The following is a 21,522-nucleotide window of genomic DNA, read 5'->3' as shown; positions in this document are numbered from 1 at the left end:
AGAGCCAAAAACCAAAGCAGTCGAATATCAACGATGGCATTAGGGCTTAGCAGAAAAATGAACCAATGCGATGTTTAATGTTTTTGCAGTCAATTCTAGTTGGAATTTTCTAGCTGGCAGAAAAATTGATATTTTTATTAAAAATACTTTTCCATTCCATTACTAATATTATTATTAGAGTGCTGAAGGTCTCTTTGACCAGCTTTTCTCTTCTAAAAGAATTATAGTTCACATTTGTATACTCATAGTGAATACATCGATTAATTAAAATACATATTAGGCTTGATTTATTATAGTTTGATAAAACTCATGTCATGTACAACAACTTAAAATATATGGCGATATCATAGTCATTCAAATAACTCACTCTCAATCTTATAAGCAAAAATACCGAAGTCAGCATCAATTTGTGATACAATCTCAATCAATTGAATTCCGTTTGGCTACTAGGCCTTGCGCTCGAAGAGCACAGGGAATGGCTTGTCCTGCGGCGCCTGCAGCCAGTTGTCCTCGGAATACTTCACATTGTTTTCAGTCTCAATCACATGAAAGGTGTAGGCGTGGCGGCTCTTCTGGGAGCGATTCGGCTCACTCTTGTGCACCACATTGCCGTGGATGACGATGCAGGTGCCTGGCCAGGAATGAGAACAGGTTAGACTGGTATTGTGGAACTGGCCGCAGCTTCAGCTACTCACCTTTGCTCACTTGGAGCGGCGTGAAGCTCGACTGCGGATAGATGGGCGATGCGCGATCGTAGACCATCAGCTCGGAGGCGTTCGTGTCGGGATTGCGCACGTAGCGCCGGTGCACGCCGCTCTTGTGCGAGCCCTTGATGAACTGCAGGCAGCCGTTCTGCAGGGTGCAGTCCTCTAGAGCGAACCAGAAGCCCACCGCCGAGTTGGGCTCTGTGTGCAGGAACCAGGAGTCCTGGTGTGGTGTCACCTCGCCGCCAATGCCGGAATTCTTGTAGATGTACATGCTCTGGCAGACGGCCGGCCTATTGAAGTTCAGCTGCCAGCAGACCTCCTTGACACGGTTGCTGAAGGTCAGCGCATTGAAGGTCGGATGTTCCACGTGCAGCGCATGGCCCACCTTGTTCAATGCGATCATCGGATCCACAACCAGCTGACCCTCATCCCCGATGGCGCCCTGCTCGAAGAAGTAGCGTACCTTGTCGCCCGACTCCAGGAAGTACAGCTCCTTGCTGTGCGCATCCTCCGCCTTGACGGTGCTGAAGATCTTCCGATTCGACTGTGGCGCATCCAGGCACAGGGCTCGCCCCGCCTGATACAGCGTCTCCACCTCCTCGGGCTTCAGGAAGTCCTCTATGACCACGTAGCCATTCTCGTTAAACTGCCAATGGAAAGCATAATTCAGTTGTTGTTGCTAGAAACACTTGAAGCAACTACGAAAAAGCGGGTGAAGGTCCGATTTGATTCATAAAGCTCTGTGCTATGTGACGCTTATCTCTGCGCCGTCTGGTCTGTGTCTGGCTTCACACTCCCGCACACACACACACAGACGTATACAGACGCACATTATCAGACTGACCGACTATATGTAATGGGCACACGCGTGCAGTGCCGCTATTCCCCCATCTCCCCCGGGGATAAGCTGAGCTAACCTTCAGTCCGCTTCCTTTTGTATTCCACTGTCAGCTGTGTCACCTGCTAATTAACGAATTTCTAGAAATGCCACAGCGTTTGACATGCAAAAAGCGAAATTCGTGCCCATTCACTGAAATCACTCAATGTGAAATTGAAATTGAAAATTCACACATTCTTAGGGTATGCTCATTCTATCAACTGAATAGGTATTTACACTTTGTTGTGCAACATGCAACCTGCTCTAGAGTGCTTATGCAAAGGGTATTCAATATTCGATTTGGTCACCAAAATTCAGTTGTATTGTGGGCGCTCTCTTAGTTTCAGCGCATAAAAAAGTATATTTGAAAATGCTTTGAGCAAGCAGATGAAAAGCAAGAGTATAAATAGTCGCAGTGATTCAAAGGCACCAACACACCTGCACTGATCATTGGTGGAGATCCGTCGCCCCACCTTTTGACGAATACGCCAACGAAATTCACTAAAATAAAATGCGCGTGCAAGTGTCAAGGAAATGGAAACTGGGAAACTGGGAAATGGGAGGATGTATTACTTATACCACAGGCCAAGTGCCCAGCTCGTGGAAAATTACAGCCCGAGAGGCCAGCCAATCGGCTTGAGAGTGCGCTATGATAGGCTTGGGCAGCTGATTCCGTAATCGACTGCAGTTTGTTTGCTCGGGCATGTGCAATTCAGCTAAACTGACAGAGGGTCGTCACGGAGCTCTGCTGGCTATTAAGTCAGCGTTTGTTGAACTAGAACTTGCACAAGTCCGCGACTGTTGCTGTGTAGCAAGGCGCTTGCATAATCGCAGCTGAGAACGCGTTGAGTTACATTCGAGCAGAGCCCAGTATTCAGCGCGTTCCAGTTGAGTTCTAATGGGCATGAATATGCATGAATGTTTGGGCCATTGGGAGCTGGGCTAACCAGTTGATCGGGCATTATAATTTGATGCCATTTGGACAAGGCTGACCACAAATGCTTCGAGAACTGACCCGAATAAATGTGCGTCTGGCTGGAGAATTAATTTTGAGCAGCGCTAAAACATTTCCTCAATTGGCCATCGCAGTCTTTGTTCCCAGGCAATAGCGAATGCTTCTCCGCAGTTGGCTTTCTGTGAATCACACCAAATGGCGACGCATTGGCTGCCAATGTTTATGATGCTGATGAATGTAAATAGATTCATGACAGCAAGGCGGGCACAGGAGATCGGGGGAGGGCCTCCGATGACTATGTAACGAAAACTAAGAGCGTAGTCTCACTCGGACTCGGTGGGAGCCCAATAAGTAATTGGCCACAAATCATTTGCCAACAAAAATAGAAACAAAAGCCGGCAAAAAAGAAAGAAACTTGCGCGATCTCATAGAAATGCTTAAAGTCTGATGATGAATAGGCATCCATTTGTATGTACATACCTCATCCAAAAGTTTGCTGTGCATTGTGCTTCAGTTTGTGTTGCTTATTGTTTTGTGTTTTTTGAATTAATCAACAAATTGTATTTCGGTTTTGTTGTTTTCTTTCTTCGCTCAAATATCGCTCAAATATCGTACACCTCTCTGTTGAGGCGTTTCTCCACAGTTGGACAGCGAACGTTTTGCTCTGTTTCGCGTACGTTTCAAAACTGTTTCGCCTTTTTCAAAACAGTATCTGAAGCACCCAGCTCTACCACCAGGCAGAACACTCGAGCAGTCGAATAATCAAATACTCGAACACTCGGCCTGATATGCGCTTCCCACACGACGCGTCGGGTGCTGAACAGTTCTATAGACACACACACACATGCACACACATGTGTATTCTTAGCATATGCTCTCGATCGTTGCTCACTCACACTCTCTCGCTCTCTCTCTTCTTGCCCTCCCTTTCTGGCTGTTACTATGGGTCTCCGCCTCTGTCTGCAGTGATGCCAGCTTAGCGCTTTGTCGTTAAATTTAGCCTTTTTTGATTGTTGTCTGCTATTCTTGATGTTTTTGTATGTTTACATCATATATTCTTCTAATTTATAAATCGTGATTTAAGTAAATATGCGACTTTTAATAATTTAAAATATAAATAATAAAAATATAGTATTTTTCTTGATTTATTTGTATTAAAAAATATTATATTCAGGTTGTTGTTGATATACTCATTTTTTTGTATAAAAAATTTGTATATCTAATGATAATGATAGGTTATTTTAACTACACATAAATATATGTGAGCATAAATTGTTCCTGAAAATGTGGCATATATCTATTTAATATTGTATGATTCATTCAAATAATTAAAATTAATTTTTAAAGTGAATTGATTTTTTATATATATATTATAAAGAATTGCCTTACCATTTCAGCAGAATATGTATCTGTAAAAAAAGCATAAGCAAAATCAAATATTTAATATGACGCTTGTTTGAATTAAACTCAGACCGAATTACATAAATAATGCATAGATTAAATTAATATGAAATATAATCTTTGGGTGACATATTCATCTGAGCTGCTGTATTTTATTGATAACAAAATGACATATTTTACAATAGAAAATCGCGTCTTATCTACCAAGACTGTATATACATGTATATACTGGAAAGTAAAGTAAATATAGCCGGAAATGTCGGAGAGCAAACAAATAATAGGCCTCTTTAGAAAAATTAATATATATACATAAATATATATGTACATATATATTAGTATATTAGTATATGGCATAAAATACATAAGACTTTTTATATTGTTTGATTATTTGATTAATATATATTAAACATTTTCACAACGCTATATATGTATGTATAAATAATTGTAAGTATACAAAAATAAAAAAAAAATTTAAAAAATTACAATTTTTTATAATCTATTTTTGTAATTCGAAGCATTATAATACACAAAAATGTTAGCTTATTTCGCAAATGATATAGAAAAGTTTGAAAAGTGATCAAGTTGTCAAGCTGATTTGGCGTCTCTATATCGCCATCACTGCTTATACAATTACTTAGCATAGCTCATCTCTGTTGAGGTCTAGTTTGAGCTTGTAAGCTACACAAAGTTCTAGTTGATTGTCACTTACAGTCATTATTTCGTTATGCAGTGATATCTATGAATTATTTTACATTAGTTTCACTTTAGCTTGACAATCCTAAAATTTTCCAGTTATATCCGAAATTTCCACAAACATGCAACAGTTGCGTCTCACGTGCAATCCGTGTGTTCATTCAGGGGACCGCTGAGCATGCATGCATGCATGCCAGCATATATACATGTGTATGTGTGTATGTCCGTATGTAAGTACATATATCCGTGTGCATTTGTAGAAATATGTACATATATGTTTATTGTCTAGCTAATGCGCAGCGTCTTTTTTTTACAACTTGATGTCGTCATATGGCAGTTAATTGCTGTCTATGCGTGGGTCGCCGTCTGCCGAGAAACAGTCGCTGTTGCAACTGCGATTTCCTCATCCAAAAAATGCTGCAAAATATGCGAAAACTATTGTTAGGCTGCGGCATTTATCTGCCTGAATATGTTTATATAATTTGCAGGTAAAAGAGCGCAATTAAAAAAGCGAATTATAAGCCGAGTCGTGCGAACAATAGGTGCTAAATATGTGCTTAAGTCTGTATTTATTTTAGCATTTGTTTGATGCCATTGACTGGGCACACATTCGTAGCTCAAGTCGGCCAAAACCTCTGAATGTCATAAGAAGTCGCATTGGAAATGCATGCAAAATGGTAAATTGTAAATTTATGCGAGGCGGCGAAAACTAATGGCATGTGGCTAATAATGTGGCACTCTGGCCAAGTCTTGGCCTGGCCTGGCCCGGCTGAGCCTGGCTCAAATGCACTCACCTATGCTCGTACGCTTGTACGCCTCTGTGTGTACAGTTAGTATTACTACTTTACAGAAGATTAATTACACCAGCTCTGGCCATAAATAAGGCTAACAAGCAACTGTCCGCCAGCATGCAGTCTAGCAGTCTAGAGTCAAGAGTGTCTTGGCATTATTTGCAAATGTATGGTAGTAAAAATTTAAATTAGAAATCATTGCGGCCGCCGGGTAGCCATTCAATTTGATCAGTGGCAACAGCTCCTACATACATAATGACCGTGTTAGCTGTGGTGCCCTTGAATTGCAGATGACGACGGTGGCACCTGAACAATCAAGTCATAAACAATGTGCAGCCGAAAGGTCTCAAGCGGCCAATAGACGCCCCTCTGACGCGCTTGCGAATACGCCGCCAACAAGCCACAATAACAGCAGCAACAACAACAAAGAGATGATCAACCCAAGGTCAGAGAGGTTTTTTTTTGGGTTCTTCAGTGAAAGAGAGCTGAGAGCCCCAGCTAAGCCAAGCTCTTTTGTGCGGCTAATTAAGTTAATTAAAAATTGAAGACACGCGATTTGCTTGAATAACAACAATTTGATAATATTCCATATTTTGTTTGTTTGTTTGTCTTTTTTTCAGCAAAAATTTAAATTTTGTTTTGCTGCTGCTGCTGTGCTGCTAATGATGATGGCTCCAGCTCCTGGTCTGATTAGAAAATGTTGAGTCATCGCAGTCATCAAATTTAATCTGCTGCCTTTCCAATTTGTAATACCCTGTACAATGGATGCATTGTATAGCTTATGTAGCTTATGCAAATACTTGGCACATATTAGAGCAGAAATATAAAACATTATATTATACATAAAACTAAATATAAATAAAACTACTAAAACAACATAAAGAAATCGTTGTTGATTCGATTCAAGTTTTTTGCACTGCTTCTCTGCTTTGATGTTTCGTGTGTCTCTGGTTTACCAACATTTTCAGAAAAGCAATTTAATTAATTAATTTACAAAAATCATTAAAACAAATTTATTAATAAAGAAATAACAGTGTTATTTGGGTTACTTCATTATTGATAAATTATTTGCAGCATTTGGATCTCTAGACAATGTTTGGGTGGAATATACATACATATATGAATATTTTAAGGAAAAGATGTGATTTGATTCGAGGCTTACTTGCAATATTAAATAGTTACATACATGGAGAAAGTAAATCGGAAATGAATCCAATCAAGTTCGGGTTTAATGTATTTATAAAGAAGCAAACTGACATTGAATTCCGATATAAATATATTCAAATTCTAATATTTCTATATACACAAATTCAAATACTCATATCCTTATTAAATAGAGGGTAACTGTTAGTCAAACACTTTGAGCTGAAGCAGCGCGAAGCGTTGAACTGATATGTGTATTTGAGCGTGTCTTTGATTATTTTTTATACCACTTTGATTAGTGATATTTTTTATAGACGCGCCCCCTCCGGATTTGTGCAATTCGCTTGACCTTAGCGCGCTGAATGTGTGAGCTGTTTGCCAATCAAGTCGAGCGCCGTTTCGAAAGTTTCAATTTAACTGCAGCGGCGACCCACGCGATGCCAGCCCGAGTGCAAAAGGTGTGAGTGATTACCTAGGGAAAGGAAGGAGCTCGCACTCGCAGCTGAACTAGACCGGGAAAAGGAAATGAAACATAAATATCATTGATCTGCTTGCTAACTTGATAACTTGATTAGTGTTAAATGTAAAATATATACATAAATAGACAAGCCTCGAGCTACTTCGAGCTCGTTTAGAAACATCTAGTCTGTTCCAATTATTCTGGTTTTAGTTTAAATTTGAATACAAAGTTAGTGCATACATTTATATATGTATGTATATTATTGTGGATTTTGTAGTCTAGGTAATCTCTGCAGCTTCCGCATTATACATATACATACTCTGAGCATTTAACAATAAGCATTTGAACAATAGTGAGATTATGATTGAAATTAAGATTAAAACATATCTGAAACCATATAGAAAAATTAACATATTTCGAAACTTCAATGCAAGAAACTTATCGCATTGTTGTTCTCAGCTGGACGTTGATCTTTCCTATGTCTCACTAGGTTCTCTGTTAGTTTCTTCAATCGACAGTTCCTGTGCTTGTAGATAATCCGCAGCATATGAACTAAATGATTTATGCTACTATTGTTAATTTATTTACCCGTCATGCTGCTGAAGATATTATAATTGCCAGGGACATAAATCTATGCATATATGCGTGAAGGGCATTACTGTGATCATTATAAATATATATATTACACGACAGGCGCAGCGACAATCGAAATTGGAATAACAAAGGCTAATTACGTGCGGTCTGAGCTGCTTTTATCCAAGATCTAAAATCTCTGGCTTTATTATCGAATCAATCCACTCAGAGCGACATATTTGAATTTGCATGCGAAGATACTGGGACAATAAATCTAATGGCCAGCCCGCTGTCAGCGAGGTATAAAAATACATATATATATATATAAATTATATATACATATATATACATATAGTTATTTGCGAAAGTGCCCCGACCAGACTAGGCCAGACGAGAGCCAGGCCGGCTTGACGAAGCTCCGGCCGAGCTGGCAACTGGGGAGCCAAATGTGGAAGCTTTACGTCTTAATTTCGAATGTTAATTGCTGCTGGGGCTGTTAGTTGGTCATCGCTCGCTTGAACTTCAATGTCAGTGAAGAAATTCAAAACTAATTTGTCGGCGATTCAAATTATGGTATACATGCTCATGGGAGAAGGCACGCACTGGAATAGTTGCCTTTACGGCCAGATAATAGGAGTCGCTCACGCAACGTAAAACCCGTTAAATTGGCGCATGGCTTTCGGCCGAAATGTTGATTACGAAAAAGCATTTCATCAAGCAAATTATGATCTCTTCAATCAAACTTCAAGTGAAACAAGAAAATTAACTAACTTTTGATTTACGATCACTTTCTAAAACATTTGAATGCAATCTTTCCCCATGCTCCCTTGTTGTGGCAGGGGGCCGACTAGGGGGCATGAAGAGCAAGGTGAAGGAGGTGTTGAAGCTTTCTAACTCTGATCATAATTGTAGAGCACAGCGTAAATAATTGACGCTGTCAAAAGTGATGTGTGCCGAGTCAAACGAGAGATATACAATTTGAATAAATATTGATGTCTTAAGCACGATGCTCATCACTTTTTACTCCCACAGTGAAGAGAGTATGTGGGTTTTATATCCTGTCGGTTTTGCTGTAGAAAATGCGTAGCTACCCTCGCTCTATAAGGTATTCCGATTTGATCGATGCAACTCCTATATATTGTAATATTGGTTTATATACATACATAATATATACATATTTGGTTTCCCAGAACAAAAACATATCTGCTGATATACATATATATGTATTGGGTAGTTCACTAAGTAATTTCGCTTTTTTAGTGAAATTTCAACTCGATTTTTTTAATATGCAAAATATTTTCTTAAATGATAAATTCTCCCTTTTTATTTATCTACTACCTTGGGCCATCTTGCCCATCTGTATATTCCATACTCCTAAGACTTCTGAGCCAAAAATCTAGTACAAGTGGTTTTTGGCATCCTGATTTCTAAAATATTTTGCAGAGACCGGAACAAGTATTAGTCCGAAGGTGTCAAGTCTGGAGAATTCCATTCTATTACCAATATTTTATAGTATTAAATATGAAGAGTGGCATTTCGAGTTAGATTTGTAAGATGGCAAATATTACCCGCAATAAGCACAACAAATAGAGCAAATAAAAGTATTCTGAACCAGATATCTAATACGAACGGCTATAGCTTGTATTAGTGTTTCTTCGAATTGTAAATTCTAAATTCGATTGTAAATTAAATGGAGAATATCAAGTTCATTTAGGGGCGTGACGAATTGTAAATTTATAGCTTGAATCAAAAAAGTATAACAAGTTTGCTACCTTAATAGATTAACGAGAACTATAATTATATGTAAATCTATATATTTATGCGTCTATTTTGATATGCCAAATCTGAAAAGATTTAATCGTGGGCACACTTAGAGACAGAATCATAGCCTTTTACAATTCGAAAATTGCTCACCTGCTCGACAGCTAAACCTGTTAATATACACAGGTGATTCCTCTATACGCATCGATTTTTGTGAACGTTTATTTGGCAGTCTTTCACTTCTTTGTTAATATATGAGGCATGGTACGTCAAACAGACAGCTCGACTATAAGATCTTTTATGTTCCCATCGAACTCGACCAATTAATCTGATATAGAAACTTTATGGTTACTGCGATGCTCGTTGTGTGCGTTATCCGAAATTATTGAGCTAATTTATTTAAATGCGCAAAATGTGTCGAAATGAAATGCGCAAATAAATTGCAATACATAAAGAGCGGAATGCCATTGTTAGCTCAATAAACTGGAGGGATTACGAAGACAATGGCACTCGAAAATAAAACAGACCACACTTACGTGATTATCAGAAAATAATAATAATAATAATAAACTAAAAAAAATAATAAAAATATATATAAATAAAAAATACCAAGAACAAAGGATTTATAGCCAGTTTCGCCTGTGGGCATTCAGTTTGCTGAGAGATGAAAAATGTTCGTGTCGATTTGATCGCAAAAATCAGTTTTTATGTTAATTGAATTATGCAAGCGCCTTGGCCAACCAGTTACAAGCCCCCAGAAATGATAGCCCCAGCAGTCGCTGGCTTGACCTTTTGCGAACCCTTGCACGAGAAAGTTGTGCAAAGCAGCCGCCGGGCAACCTCCAGCCACGAGTCAGTCGACCACCAGCTGTGAACTTGGAGCCGGCTGCTCTCGCGCTCCATTCGTCTTTCGCCCCATCCATCATGGGAAATCGATTGAGCAGCATTATCTAATGCCCAAGCCAATGGGTAAACAATAACAAACGGCGCAAAATTCAATTGCTTATTATGTGTATTTTCTTAAATTATGATACTTAAATTGTATATTTATTGCCAATGACAAGACGTTTCTAGCAGAGCTAAGCAATTGTTGTTGCCTCAACACACACGAAAATTGTGGACAAAAATTGCATTTATAGCGAAACAAGTTCATAGCGTAAAATATCATTTGAATATGCACATAAACATTGATGAAAATAAAATATATAAAACAAAAACGAGCAAATGAACAAAATTCATAAAACATCACAAACTCAATTTCTGTGCAAAAATTGAGTTGCTGGCCAAAGGCGCCGTTTGAGGTTTTCAGTTTGGGGCTTTGACTGCGATAATTATTGACGACGCTGATGAGACGGAGACCACAATGGCAATAACAATAACAATAACAACGACAGCAACAGCAACAGCGACAACAACATCATCAGCAACTGTTGCTGTTGCTGCTGCTGGTGCCAAAGCAATAGCAACAACTAAGCACTTGTAAGACACAGCAACAACAACAGCTCAAACCAGCCCGCTGCTGACGTCGACAGCAACTTCATGAGGTGCGCAGCTCTTCACTAGCACAGCGCAGACGCAACGTCGTTTCAGTGCGGTTTTGGAGTTCATAGCGTTTGGTCGTGATCGTGCAGCACCCCCAACAACTTGTTTGTATCTGTGTCCGTGTCCGTGTGCGTGTGTATGTGTATGTGTGTCCAACAGTGTCTTATAACAATTGTGTGCAGGATCTACTGAAAAACCAAGGCACCCACACACACGAAACAAACAACTAAACAACAACAAGAAACTTTTGTGGACAACGGTGCTCCAGCTCCATTTTGGAGTTCCACTTGGCAGCCATGTCAGCAGTGAAGGATAAGCTCTGGCTGCTGCTTGTTGGCCTACTGGCCGCATTGAGCTGTAAGTAGACTAAGTAGCTGTGATTTATGAGTGACGTACGCGTATTGTGATGCAAATTGGGGGCTAACCAAAAAAAAAAAAAAAAAAAAAAAAACAACAAAAATTAAAATGAAATAAAAATAAAAATATAGTTAAATAAAATACAAATAAAAACTAAAAACTAGATTAGTGCCCCAGCCCCACACGCTATACACTGAAGTATCTGCATCTGTATCTGTGTCTGTGTCTGTGTCTGTGTCTGTATGTATATTTTAATGGCGAGAGGGCGGCCAGACAATGCGCCGAATGACACGGCGCTAATATATCATCTTTTGTGTGAGTGTGAATGCAAAGTATGCCAAATGAATATTCAACAGTCGCTAGTCCACGTTTATGATTGCCGCTGACCGTTGAACTGGCCACCGAGCCAACTGCCAAACTGACTGCCAGATTGACTGACTGACTGACCAACTGCCAGACTGCATTAACATTGCCTGACGGATTAGCATAAATTTATGTATGCGGCTGCGTTTCCTTGATACAATTCGGAGACCTCCGATCAGGCGATTGCCTCAATGGAAAAGCGATGTATTTTAATTTTTTTTTTTTTTTTTTTTTGTCGTCGTCGTCTTCCTCTTCTCTTCGATTTTTGTATGCAACGTGAAAGTAGGTCTCTGGGTTGAAGATTGCTTGTTGGGTTTTTGCGAATATGTGCATACGTACATATGTATATACATGCATGCATGCATGTATTTGCATGTATATTAGTGTATGTCTGAACTAGCATCATTTATAGATAAATTTATATGTACATATGTGCACATATATATACATATATATATTGATTGGTTAAATGCTGCTGGCCAGGCTGCAAATGATTGGCAATTGCGGCAACCAGTTCCAGCTGGGCTTAGATTTGAGTTTGGGTTCGTTTGCTTAACCGCTTGATCACTCGATTGCCTACCCGCCCGGCCGACTGTCCGCCCGCTCGCTTGCCCGCCTGGCTAATGGCTCTGTCTAACTCTGGCCCGAGCATCATTAATAAGACACTCGACGGCAAAGTGCTGTTGCTTTTATTTAACTTTTAATTACACCTTTGGCATTTAGTTCGTCGCTGTTGTTGTTGTTGCTGCTGCTGTTGTTGTTGTTGTTATAAGCCAACAATTTAGGCTTGATAAACGTAGGTACCCCATATGACATATTGCCCCACTCAAACATATGTAGATCTGAGCTGGCATCAAAACTGGACCATTATTCGTGAATTATTTCGCAGCCGGCACTTTGATTCAATTAAGTGTGAATTGTGTGTGCGCTGAAACAGTAACCGAGATTCTTGAGCTCAGACAGGAAAGACTTGTCGGCATCTTGTTAATTTGGAGCACCAACTGCCATGGCCACGAATCGTATCGATCGTAGGCACCACACACAACACGACAAACAGCAACAGCAACAAGAACCACAACAACAGCAACAACTACAGTAATGCGAATACTCGAGCCCCATAACCAAATCGAGTCGCGTCTAAAACTGCAGGCCATGGAGGCCGCCCATAGTTGTTGGCCTGATAGTGGCAGCAAGAGCCAAACGTGTTTATAGCCCCAGCAAACAATAATAATAAAAAAAAAATTAATTGAATTTCAACAACAACAACAACAACAGCAACAATAATTTTCGCTCGCTGTTTAACTTTGTCCAAAGGCCTGTGAAGGTAAAATTTGAAGCTTTTAAATATATTCGCGCACACGCGCCAACTATTTTGCAAATAAGCTGCAAAATTTGGCAGATTCACCATCCAATTCGTTTGGCTTAAAAATAGAATTGGCGCAAAGTCTTCGGCCGAAAATGGGAGACGCAATTCTCCATTGTCTGATTCACGGGCCATTTGTATCTGTCCCATGGCAAACGCTTTGAACTCTGCCGCTGCTCTGCTTCGCTCAAATGTTAAATAACTAATATCAGAATCTGGGTTACACGCCCCACAAACTCCGCTTGAGTTCTATTGCCATTGTTATGTGGCCTTATATGGCATGAAGCGAAAACTTCCTGTCAAAGTTTATGACCACCATCGTTCGAGTCGCATTAACAATAAAGTCGTAATCACCATAAAAGCCAACGCACGCGGCCATAAGAAGCTATCAGAATCTATAACAAAGCAGAGAACAAATTTCGATTCGGATTCTGATTCAGATTCTGATTCGGATTCTAATTCTAATTTAGCTGTTTGTTGCCAGATCTAGCTATTCTGCTGCCTGCTCAACATTAATTTGGCAACCAAGAATATGACGTGATTGTTGTTGTTGTTGCTTGTTGTAGTAGTCACTCGAAAATTGCTGTTAATATGTAAATTTGATGCGAATAATTAAGTGACTGCTAAGTGGTGCCAGGGAACAGTTTATTTATTACTTTATTATATTCTTTCTGCTTTAGCTCGCGTGAGTTAAGCGCTGACGGCGTCGACTCAAGTTCGTTGCTTAAGTCTTTTGTTTTGCCTAACATTTGCGGCTTTACTTTTTTCGATTTTTTTTTTTTTTTTTTTTTTTTATTGTTTTTGTTATTGTTTTCTCGCTAACAACAATAAAAATATCAAATTATAAAACAGCACTGCAGCACGGCTGTGATGCCGCCTACCCATATTATGGCACAAAGATCGGCTCGCTGACACGACTGCATCATGGCGTTTCCGGTGACGTCTACGCCGTAGATTCCCGTACGATTTTCATCAAGAAATTCAACTACGATGGCGAAGCGCCCGCCGCCTACTTCTATGTGGGCAACACCGCCCGACCCAGCAACGAGGGCGCCTCTCGCCTGCGGGACGAGCGTGGGGGCACCGCCTCGCTGACGCGTCGCTACCGCAACAAGGACATCACCCTATCCTTGCCGGAGGGCAAGACGCTGCGGGATGTGAAATGGTTTTCGGTGTGGTGCGACGAGTTCGCCGTCAACTTTGGAGATGTCGCCATTCCGAGCACATTAGACTTTCCCCGTCCCCAAAAGATCGGCGCACTGAGAGGCGTGCACGGCGTTTCGTCCGATAACATTGTCATTGTGGATGCCCAGACGCTGCTGGTGCCCAACTTCAGCTACGACGGCGAGGCGCCAGGTGAGTAAATGGCAGCACGCGTGGCTTAATGAAGGGCGAACTCCAACGTTGGCACTCGATTTCCATTTACAGACGCCAAGTTCTGGGTGGGCCGTGGCCAGCGTCCCACGGCCGACGGCCTGCGCATACCCGATGAGAATGGCAAGGAGAATCCGTTGCGTCGCTACGATCGCAAGACAATTGTACTGACGCTGCCCGAAGATCTGACCATCTTCGACATTGGACACTTTGGGGTCTGGTGCGAGGCGTTCACCGTCGACTTTGGCCATGTCCGCCTGCCGGAGGGCCTCAATGTGCCGCCCTCGCTCAAAATGCTGGGCATCAGTCCACAGGTAAAGAAGCCGTTAAATCAAATACTCAGCGAGCTGCAGCTCTAATGGCCGAGATGGCCCTAGGCACTCGCCAAGCATTTGAGGTGTGCGTGGAACTTATTTAAACATTTTATATCTTAATACTCGTATTTATTTGTACTCGTGCAACGTCTATTTAACAATAGCAATCGAGTTGCCTTTGAAATTACTAGACTCTAAGTGTGTGCATTTTTTATAAACTACAATTTCAATTCACGAATTTAATGTATACAAATATATATGTGCAGCACATTTTTATATACAATTACAAAATTGGTCGTCTTCTGTGTTTTGTTGAGTTTGAAAAAACTTTTGCTTTGTATTTCTGAATTGAGCGCCTATACAAAATGAAATGTGTGCAAATCTTTCTATTGGGTTTACCCTTCCTTAGCCCAGATACCCAGCCGCTCTCCCTAAACACCCAACACCTATACTCCGTCTCTCTCTCTCTCTCTCTCTCTCTCTCTTGCTCTCTCACACACACACAAACACACACACACAAACATATATACGAAATACACATACGTCAATCCCCTGAGCCATACTAATTTAACTCTCGTCGTATTCGTACCCTCCGTCAAAACTACAAACATTTTCATTTTGTATGAGCTTCATTAAACGTTTTAATCTGAATTTGAACTGTGATTTGTTTCAATAAAAAATTAATAAAAACAAAAAGCAAAATTTTTAAACGCAACAAAAACCGAAAAGAAAAAAAAAAAAAAAGACAGCAATTTGTACAAAAAATTTAATTTTGGCAAGCGCTAACCATTCATTCTTCTCCTAATCCTCATACTAATCCGAATCCACATCTGTTAATACCTCATGCCCGCTCACTCCACCACTCCACAAGTGCACTCATTTCATGATGCTCCAATTCCAATGCTTATCTGCAATACAATAGCAAAACTAATTCTCTTCCAGTCGAAGCTCAACTGCGAGGTGCTCTACGATGATCTGGCCTTCGAAGTACGCTGGGCCGTGGCCGGCGAGAGCATCGTTGTGCAGCTGGTCGCCAAGTTGGGTAAGTCTAAGTTGCCACCGCAGAACCAAATACGGAAACATTTTGCGGTTTTTCTTTATCCGCGAACTTGACACTCCCCCAAAAGGCCAAAGTGCCAAAGCAATTTAGCACATTGTAAACGATTTGAATTGCCGCATTAGCAGACCGACAGATCAATTCAAATTGATTGACAAATTCACTGCTCGAGGAGTGTCTAATGACTGGCCAAACAATTTAGAGTAAACTCTCTGGCTAATCTTTGCGTTTCGCATGATCGTGCTAATTAAACTTGATATTTCATCTCATTTGGCTAGTAGGATTGTACAATAGATAAATACGAATAATCTTCATAGGAAATCATCATCATCATAGCAATAAAACATGCGATTAAACTGCCTTTGCTGTATGAAAAAGGAAGTCATACAAGTTTTACGACTTCCTTATGTCTTATACAGGCTAAGAATATAATTTTTCTTTATTGCTCGATTGTTTTGAAACCATATACAAAATATTACATTTGTACTAGTGCATTGAGCTTTATACTTCTTTGCCCTTTAAAATTTATACTTTCTGGCAATATATTATTGGGTTGTTGTCTGGTCCCATTATCTTCAGCGTATCAAAATTAAAATGGGGTTCCTTTTTTTAACTCTTTTTCAAACTTAAATAAGAATCCCCATTATGAAATGCTCTTAAGAATATAATTTAGTCTTGTTGTTTATGTGGTTTGAAGTACATATATAAACCATGTATAAAGCATTTATATACTTCTTTCCAAATCTTCTAAGATACATATACATATCTTATAGCTGATATAAATACTTATTCGTTGGAAGTATGAAAAATGTTTTCAAATTTTCGACACTTTTGCTATACCTTTAAGATATCAACAAAACTCTAACTATAATATTGGAAGGCTTTACAGCAACAATTAGTTGAGCAGTGATCTTGTTTTCACTGGAAATATTTCAATGCTTCGATCGAAATTAAAGTAAAATATGGTTTGAATTCCAATGTCCAATGTCTTTGGTGTGCTGAAAGTAGGAATTAATAAATTATTCCGAATGAAATTCAGTTTAAAAAAAATTGTCACCTATACAAAGTCAATCTTCAGCATAAAAATTAAACAATATTCCCTGATGCTCATCATTGTCATTACCATTTGACTATCCATACAAATCAGCTCAGTTTTCGATCTAGATCAATGCATCAGGCCAGCCCTGAATGAAGATGAAGATCTTGACTAGCAAATAAATTGAGAGCAGTTCAACATTGATTCGATTTATGATGCTTTGACATTTTGCTTGAGCATAGTCAATAAAGGAGTCTCCGCACTTGTGTCCAAAGACAACAGCAACAACAACAACAACAACAATTCCAGTTAGCAGTCAAATTGACCGATCAGCGACAGCATCGTTAGTAGAATAACAAGTTGCAAAATATGACGACTGGTTTATTGCGCAACCAACGCACAGAGCACTAAGCACTGGGCACAGAGAACAGAGCACGAAGCACGGAACATGAAGCATGAAGCATGGGGCAATTAATAGCCATGGCTATTGGATGCTACCATTGCCGATGGCGCGCATCTGCATTCAGCACTCAGCACTCTGCAGTCTGCACTTGGCACTCGGTAAACACAATCTTGGTGCATGACCATCTACGAGTGAATATTTCTTTAGTGGCACGCGTTGGATGCTGCGACGATGTTATGATGCTACTGGTCTTGAGCCTTGCGTGTGGCAGTAGCTGCGATTGGCAATTTGGAACCGCTAAGAATGCCAACTGGGAATTTTCACCTGGAATCTGAATCTGAAAACCGGTCCCTGGTGCGCTGCTTGGCTAGGCACCCATTTAGGAACATGTTGTGTTGGCCCCCAGAAATGGGGCGAGCAACTTTCATTGATTGCGATCCCAATAGCAATACATTTCTGAGATAGCTACTACCATTTTCAATTCTTCGCAGAACCCAACAATTACATGGCCTTTGGCATCTCGCCGAACAAGAACATAAGCCAGATGATTGGAGCTGATGCCGCTGTGGCGTGGGTGGATCCCGAAACTGGCAACGGCTTTGCCCAAGACTATTTCCTGGAGGGCAAGTCTCAGTGCTCAGGTGGTCGAGGCGCCTGTCCGGACATTAAAATAGTACCCAACACCAACTCAGTCCGTCTACTGAATGCGGCCATGGTGAATGGCTACTCCATTGTCACCTATCAGCGCTCGCTGTCTGCGACAGATAACTTGGATTTGCCGATATCAGTGAGCGAAGCGGAGTCTGTTGTGTGGGCGATCGGACCCTTGAACGATTTCAGGGAGGTCTCCTTCCATACGTACTATAACAAGCATTTGCATCCGATTGAGTTTGGGCGCCAGCCCAAATGGAACTGCCCCCTGCCAGAGGGCGCTAAACCGGGAAGCAGCAGCAGCTCAGCCGAACAAGAGGAAGAAGTTACTCAGATTAGCTCCACTGGCGGGGCAGGTTATCCGCCTGCGGGTCGTCCCAGCATTGAGCCTGACGAGGAGTTCTATGAGAATAGCCCACAAGCCCTGAAGCGCACAACACCCGCTCAAGCGCCACAAAGGCGCCAAGAGACGCTATCCACGCAACGTCGACCGGTACCCACACCCCGACCTGTAAGCAGTAATGGGGCCTGGGATATTCCGGCCATACAATGCCATGAGCCAGAGGACGGTGTCTTCTATGCCCAAATGGGTCCGACAGGTGGCAAGCATGGTTATCCTGCTATAACCGGTGAGCATTGCTGAAGAGGCCCATCTTTTTCTTTGAGCTACGGATTTCCTCCATTTTTATAGGTCACGTGGGCTGGGGTATCTCCTGGTACATCAACGGTTTGCTGATTCCCGAGATCCATGTGGTTAGAGGAAAGACCTACACTTTTGTTGTGGAGGGCGGTAACAATCCGGACATACCCGCCAAGTACCATCCGTTCTACATTAGCGATGATCCAGTAGGCGGCTATGAGCACAAGCGAGAGGAAGAAAAGAAGGTAAAGGCATTAAAGACATTCCAAATTCCAATACATTCCGTATAACATGTTCCTATGTTCCAGGCCGTACGCATCTTTGCTGGTGTGCACCGATCCAGATCTGGTCAGGTGACTCCTACTGGCGTAGGACGTTTGTGCAACTGGACACCCGACGTTGATGGACCGCCAGCGGATGATTATCAGAGTTTTGGAGCGTATCAGCGCACCTTGACATTGAAATGCGATGCTGGCGAGCCGGGAGTGATCAGCTGGACGCCGGATAGGAATACGCCGGATACCGTTTACTATCACTGCTTCACGCATCGTTATCTGGGTTGGAAGATACACGTGCATGACTCATGCGACAGCTTTGGTGATGGTTTAGGCGCTGCCTCAGAGCGGCACGAGTTACGGCAGGCGGCACCCGTCCGGGAAGACTATGCTGCTGAGTCATCGATTCGTCACGAAACAAAGGTCAGCCCCAACGATAATTTTTTATTGAAGCACCAAACCGATTTGATTAAGAATCACAATATGAATGGAACACCGCCTAAACTGAGTTTTGAAATAACGAAATCTTCGGAAATAACCAAACTGATTTCAGATGGGATCCGCGCTGCTGAGGCTCTCGAGGAGAGCCTATTGAGGAACCAATCCATCATCTCCGCACCACCGACACAGTTAAGAGATAACAACAGCAACAACAACAACATCGATAATATTGGCTCTAGAATACCATCGAAACCAATGCTGGCCCCAGCCAGACCGGAGATTTTGCATGGCGAAACTCATTCATTGAAACCATCATCCTCATCCACAGCATCGGTTCATTCAAAGCTTCCCATTTTCGCAGCACCGCAATCACCGCCTGTCATTGTTAACTCTCATTCGCATCAGCGTTTACAATATCCGCATCTGCACCACGCACACCATCCATTTCCACATCCACACCATTTTCACGCTCATACTGCACAGCAACTGCATCACAATCTAACTAGTAATCTTCCAGCGCTGGCGCAAAAAACAATTAGCCTATCCGAATATCTGCGTCCCCCACAAAATGCTCCGCTCTTCCATCCCGTCAAGTTGCCCGGACGTCGACCCTTTCCCGGCCCCATCAAGAAGGTGCCTGCCTCTAGACCAGTGTTGCCGCAACAGCATCCGCCGCCTGGTGGACTGCTTCCACAGTCATCGTTGATTGTTAACCACTATCGGAAGCCCGTACCCAGCCTGCTGAAGTCCTTCCTTAAGGAGAAACACTTTCCCATACAGCCGATAGCTGCTTCGGTCTTGTTATTAGGTCAGCCAACGGAGCTCAGCGGCATTGGACAAAGAAAACCCGATGCCGCAGAGCGTGCCAAAATCAAAGCGAAGCCCGTTATCCCGTTGCCCGTACCGTATGTAGACCTAGAGCCTCAGGCTTCGCTCAAGACCACTTCATACTTTAAGTCAAACAACAATGTGGAGCAGCCAGTTTTAAGCAGCACAACAACGACAATAGTGCCAATTATTAAACATCCGATCCCGGATGAGCCATCGCCCCAACAAATTGCCAGCATGCGTCCGGCAGTTAATCAAGGATTTAAGCCAGACTCCGTTGTGGTTGAGAGCGGCTTCCGTCCGATTGTGCGTAAGGATGGCAATGGCGTAAGGCTTCCGCCGGAGTTGATTGACCAGGTAGCTCATAGGCGCGAAGATCCAGGCTCTGAAATCGACGAAGTTATGGAAACAGACACGCTTTTCCTAACCGCACAAAGTGGCACCGAGACCCAGAGCTTTGAGCCCATGTTTATACCATCTCCCTTGGACAGCACCAATGCAACAATGCTAGCATTGAGTACTAAGGAAGAAGTCATTGAGCCTGTCCCAGAGGTTCCATCTCCACTGAGATTACCCTCAGTGGCAATCAAGCACACACTCCCAGCGGCGGCTGAACTTAGAAAGCCATCGCTTGAGGAGCTATTTCTTAACGGTGACGAGGATGAGGCGCAAAGTGAAGCAAAGGGACAAGATGAACGTTTGACTGCAACAAATCAGCCAAATGTAATTGAAAAAGACCAAAACTCTTCAGAAACAGCAATTGCAGCCGATGAGGATATGGACTATGATGACATAGGTAGTCTATTCGAACCATCGGCGGAAGAGGAACACCATATGCAGGACCGTTTAGATGAGGATCTGGAAATGGATCCAGACGAAAAGATAGCTGAAGCAGCCGAACGCATTGATACATACTACTTGCCACCTGACAACCGGAAGGTACCCCAATCTGGAGTTCCCAGCGGTGCCGTTTACACCTTTGATGGTAAATCTGTAGTGGACTCCACTTTGGTGTTGCCCCCGAAACTGGACGGTCGCGACAGCGGACACTCGCGTCACACGCATTACGGTCTAACCCCATTGGAGAAGCTAATACGTACCACTCCACAGTTTGGTGCCTACCGCGGGGAACTGCCAGAAGATTTCCTCTCGACCACTCAGGCAGGTGTGCAGCCGGATCATACGAATCCAGTGCGTTTAAGTAGCAGCAGCACCGACAGCACCCTTCATTCACATTCATCGCCATCACTAACATCGTCATCGCGGCCCATTTCGACCAAGTTGCACTTGCTCAAGCCCAACATAAATGAAAATAGCACGTAAACAGTGAGTTAGAAAGAGGCAGAGAGAGAGTTGGCAGCACAGGTGCGCAATAGTTTAATTCATTGATTAGATAAGCATTTACAACTGCAAGCAGTTAGCAATTGAATTTGTATTCATAACCACATACATATACCACAACAAATACCGTATTAGATGTAGTCACCTCTTGATATGTGTTTAAATATTATGATGCT

At 41.9% G+C, this 21,522-nt stretch overlaps 3 protein-coding genes across 3 annotated transcripts; 2 read left to right on the top strand and 1 right to left on the bottom strand.

Annotated features, from left to right (window-relative positions):
- Nucleotides 1-264: 264 nt before the first annotated feature.
- Nucleotides 265-3,268, bottom strand: LOC6572474 (phytanoyl-CoA dioxygenase domain-containing protein 1 homolog). Its single transcript, XM_001998545.4, has 3 exons — nt 3,020-3,268; nt 696-1,353; nt 265-631 (listed from the first exon to the last, which is right to left on the bottom strand). The coding sequence occupies exons 1-3, from the start codon at nt 3,041-3,043 to the stop codon at nt 447-449; spliced, it is 867 nt and encodes a 288-aa protein (XP_001998581.1). The 5' UTR covers nt 3,044-3,268; the 3' UTR covers nt 265-446.
- Nucleotides 3,269-10,935: 7,667 nt separating this feature from the next.
- LOC6572475 (protein Skeletor, isoforms B/C) lies at nt 10,936-19,427 on the top strand. Its single transcript, XM_001998546.4, has 8 exons — nt 10,936-11,260; nt 13,839-14,342; nt 14,415-14,674; nt 15,617-15,716; nt 17,662-18,450; nt 18,513-18,706; nt 18,770-19,159; nt 19,290-19,427. Exons 1-8 carry the CDS (start codon nt 11,200-11,202, stop codon nt 19,329-19,331), a joined length of 2,340 nt encoding a protein of 779 aa, XP_001998582.1. The 5' UTR covers nt 10,936-11,199; the 3' UTR covers nt 19,332-19,427.
- Nucleotides 19,428-19,432: 5 nt separating this feature from the next.
- Nucleotides 19,433-21,328, top strand: LOC116804909 (protein Skeletor, isoforms D/E-like). The gene has a single exon (XM_032733892.1). The coding sequence runs from the start codon at nt 19,433-19,435 to the stop codon at nt 21,326-21,328; it is 1,896 nt and encodes a 631-aa protein (XP_032589783.1).
- The last annotated feature ends 194 nt before the right edge of the window (nt 21,329-21,522 follow it).

Source organism: Drosophila mojavensis, unplaced genomic scaffold (genome assembly GCF_018153725.1).
Source record: "Drosophila mojavensis isolate 15081-1352.22 unplaced genomic scaffold, ASM1815372v1 contig_19, whole genome shotgun sequence".
NCBI lineage: Eukaryota > Metazoa > Arthropoda > Insecta > Diptera > Drosophilidae > Drosophila > Drosophila mojavensis.
The sequence above is the reverse complement of the archived record's forward strand: the minus strand, read 5'-3'. Positions and strand labels throughout refer to the sequence as shown.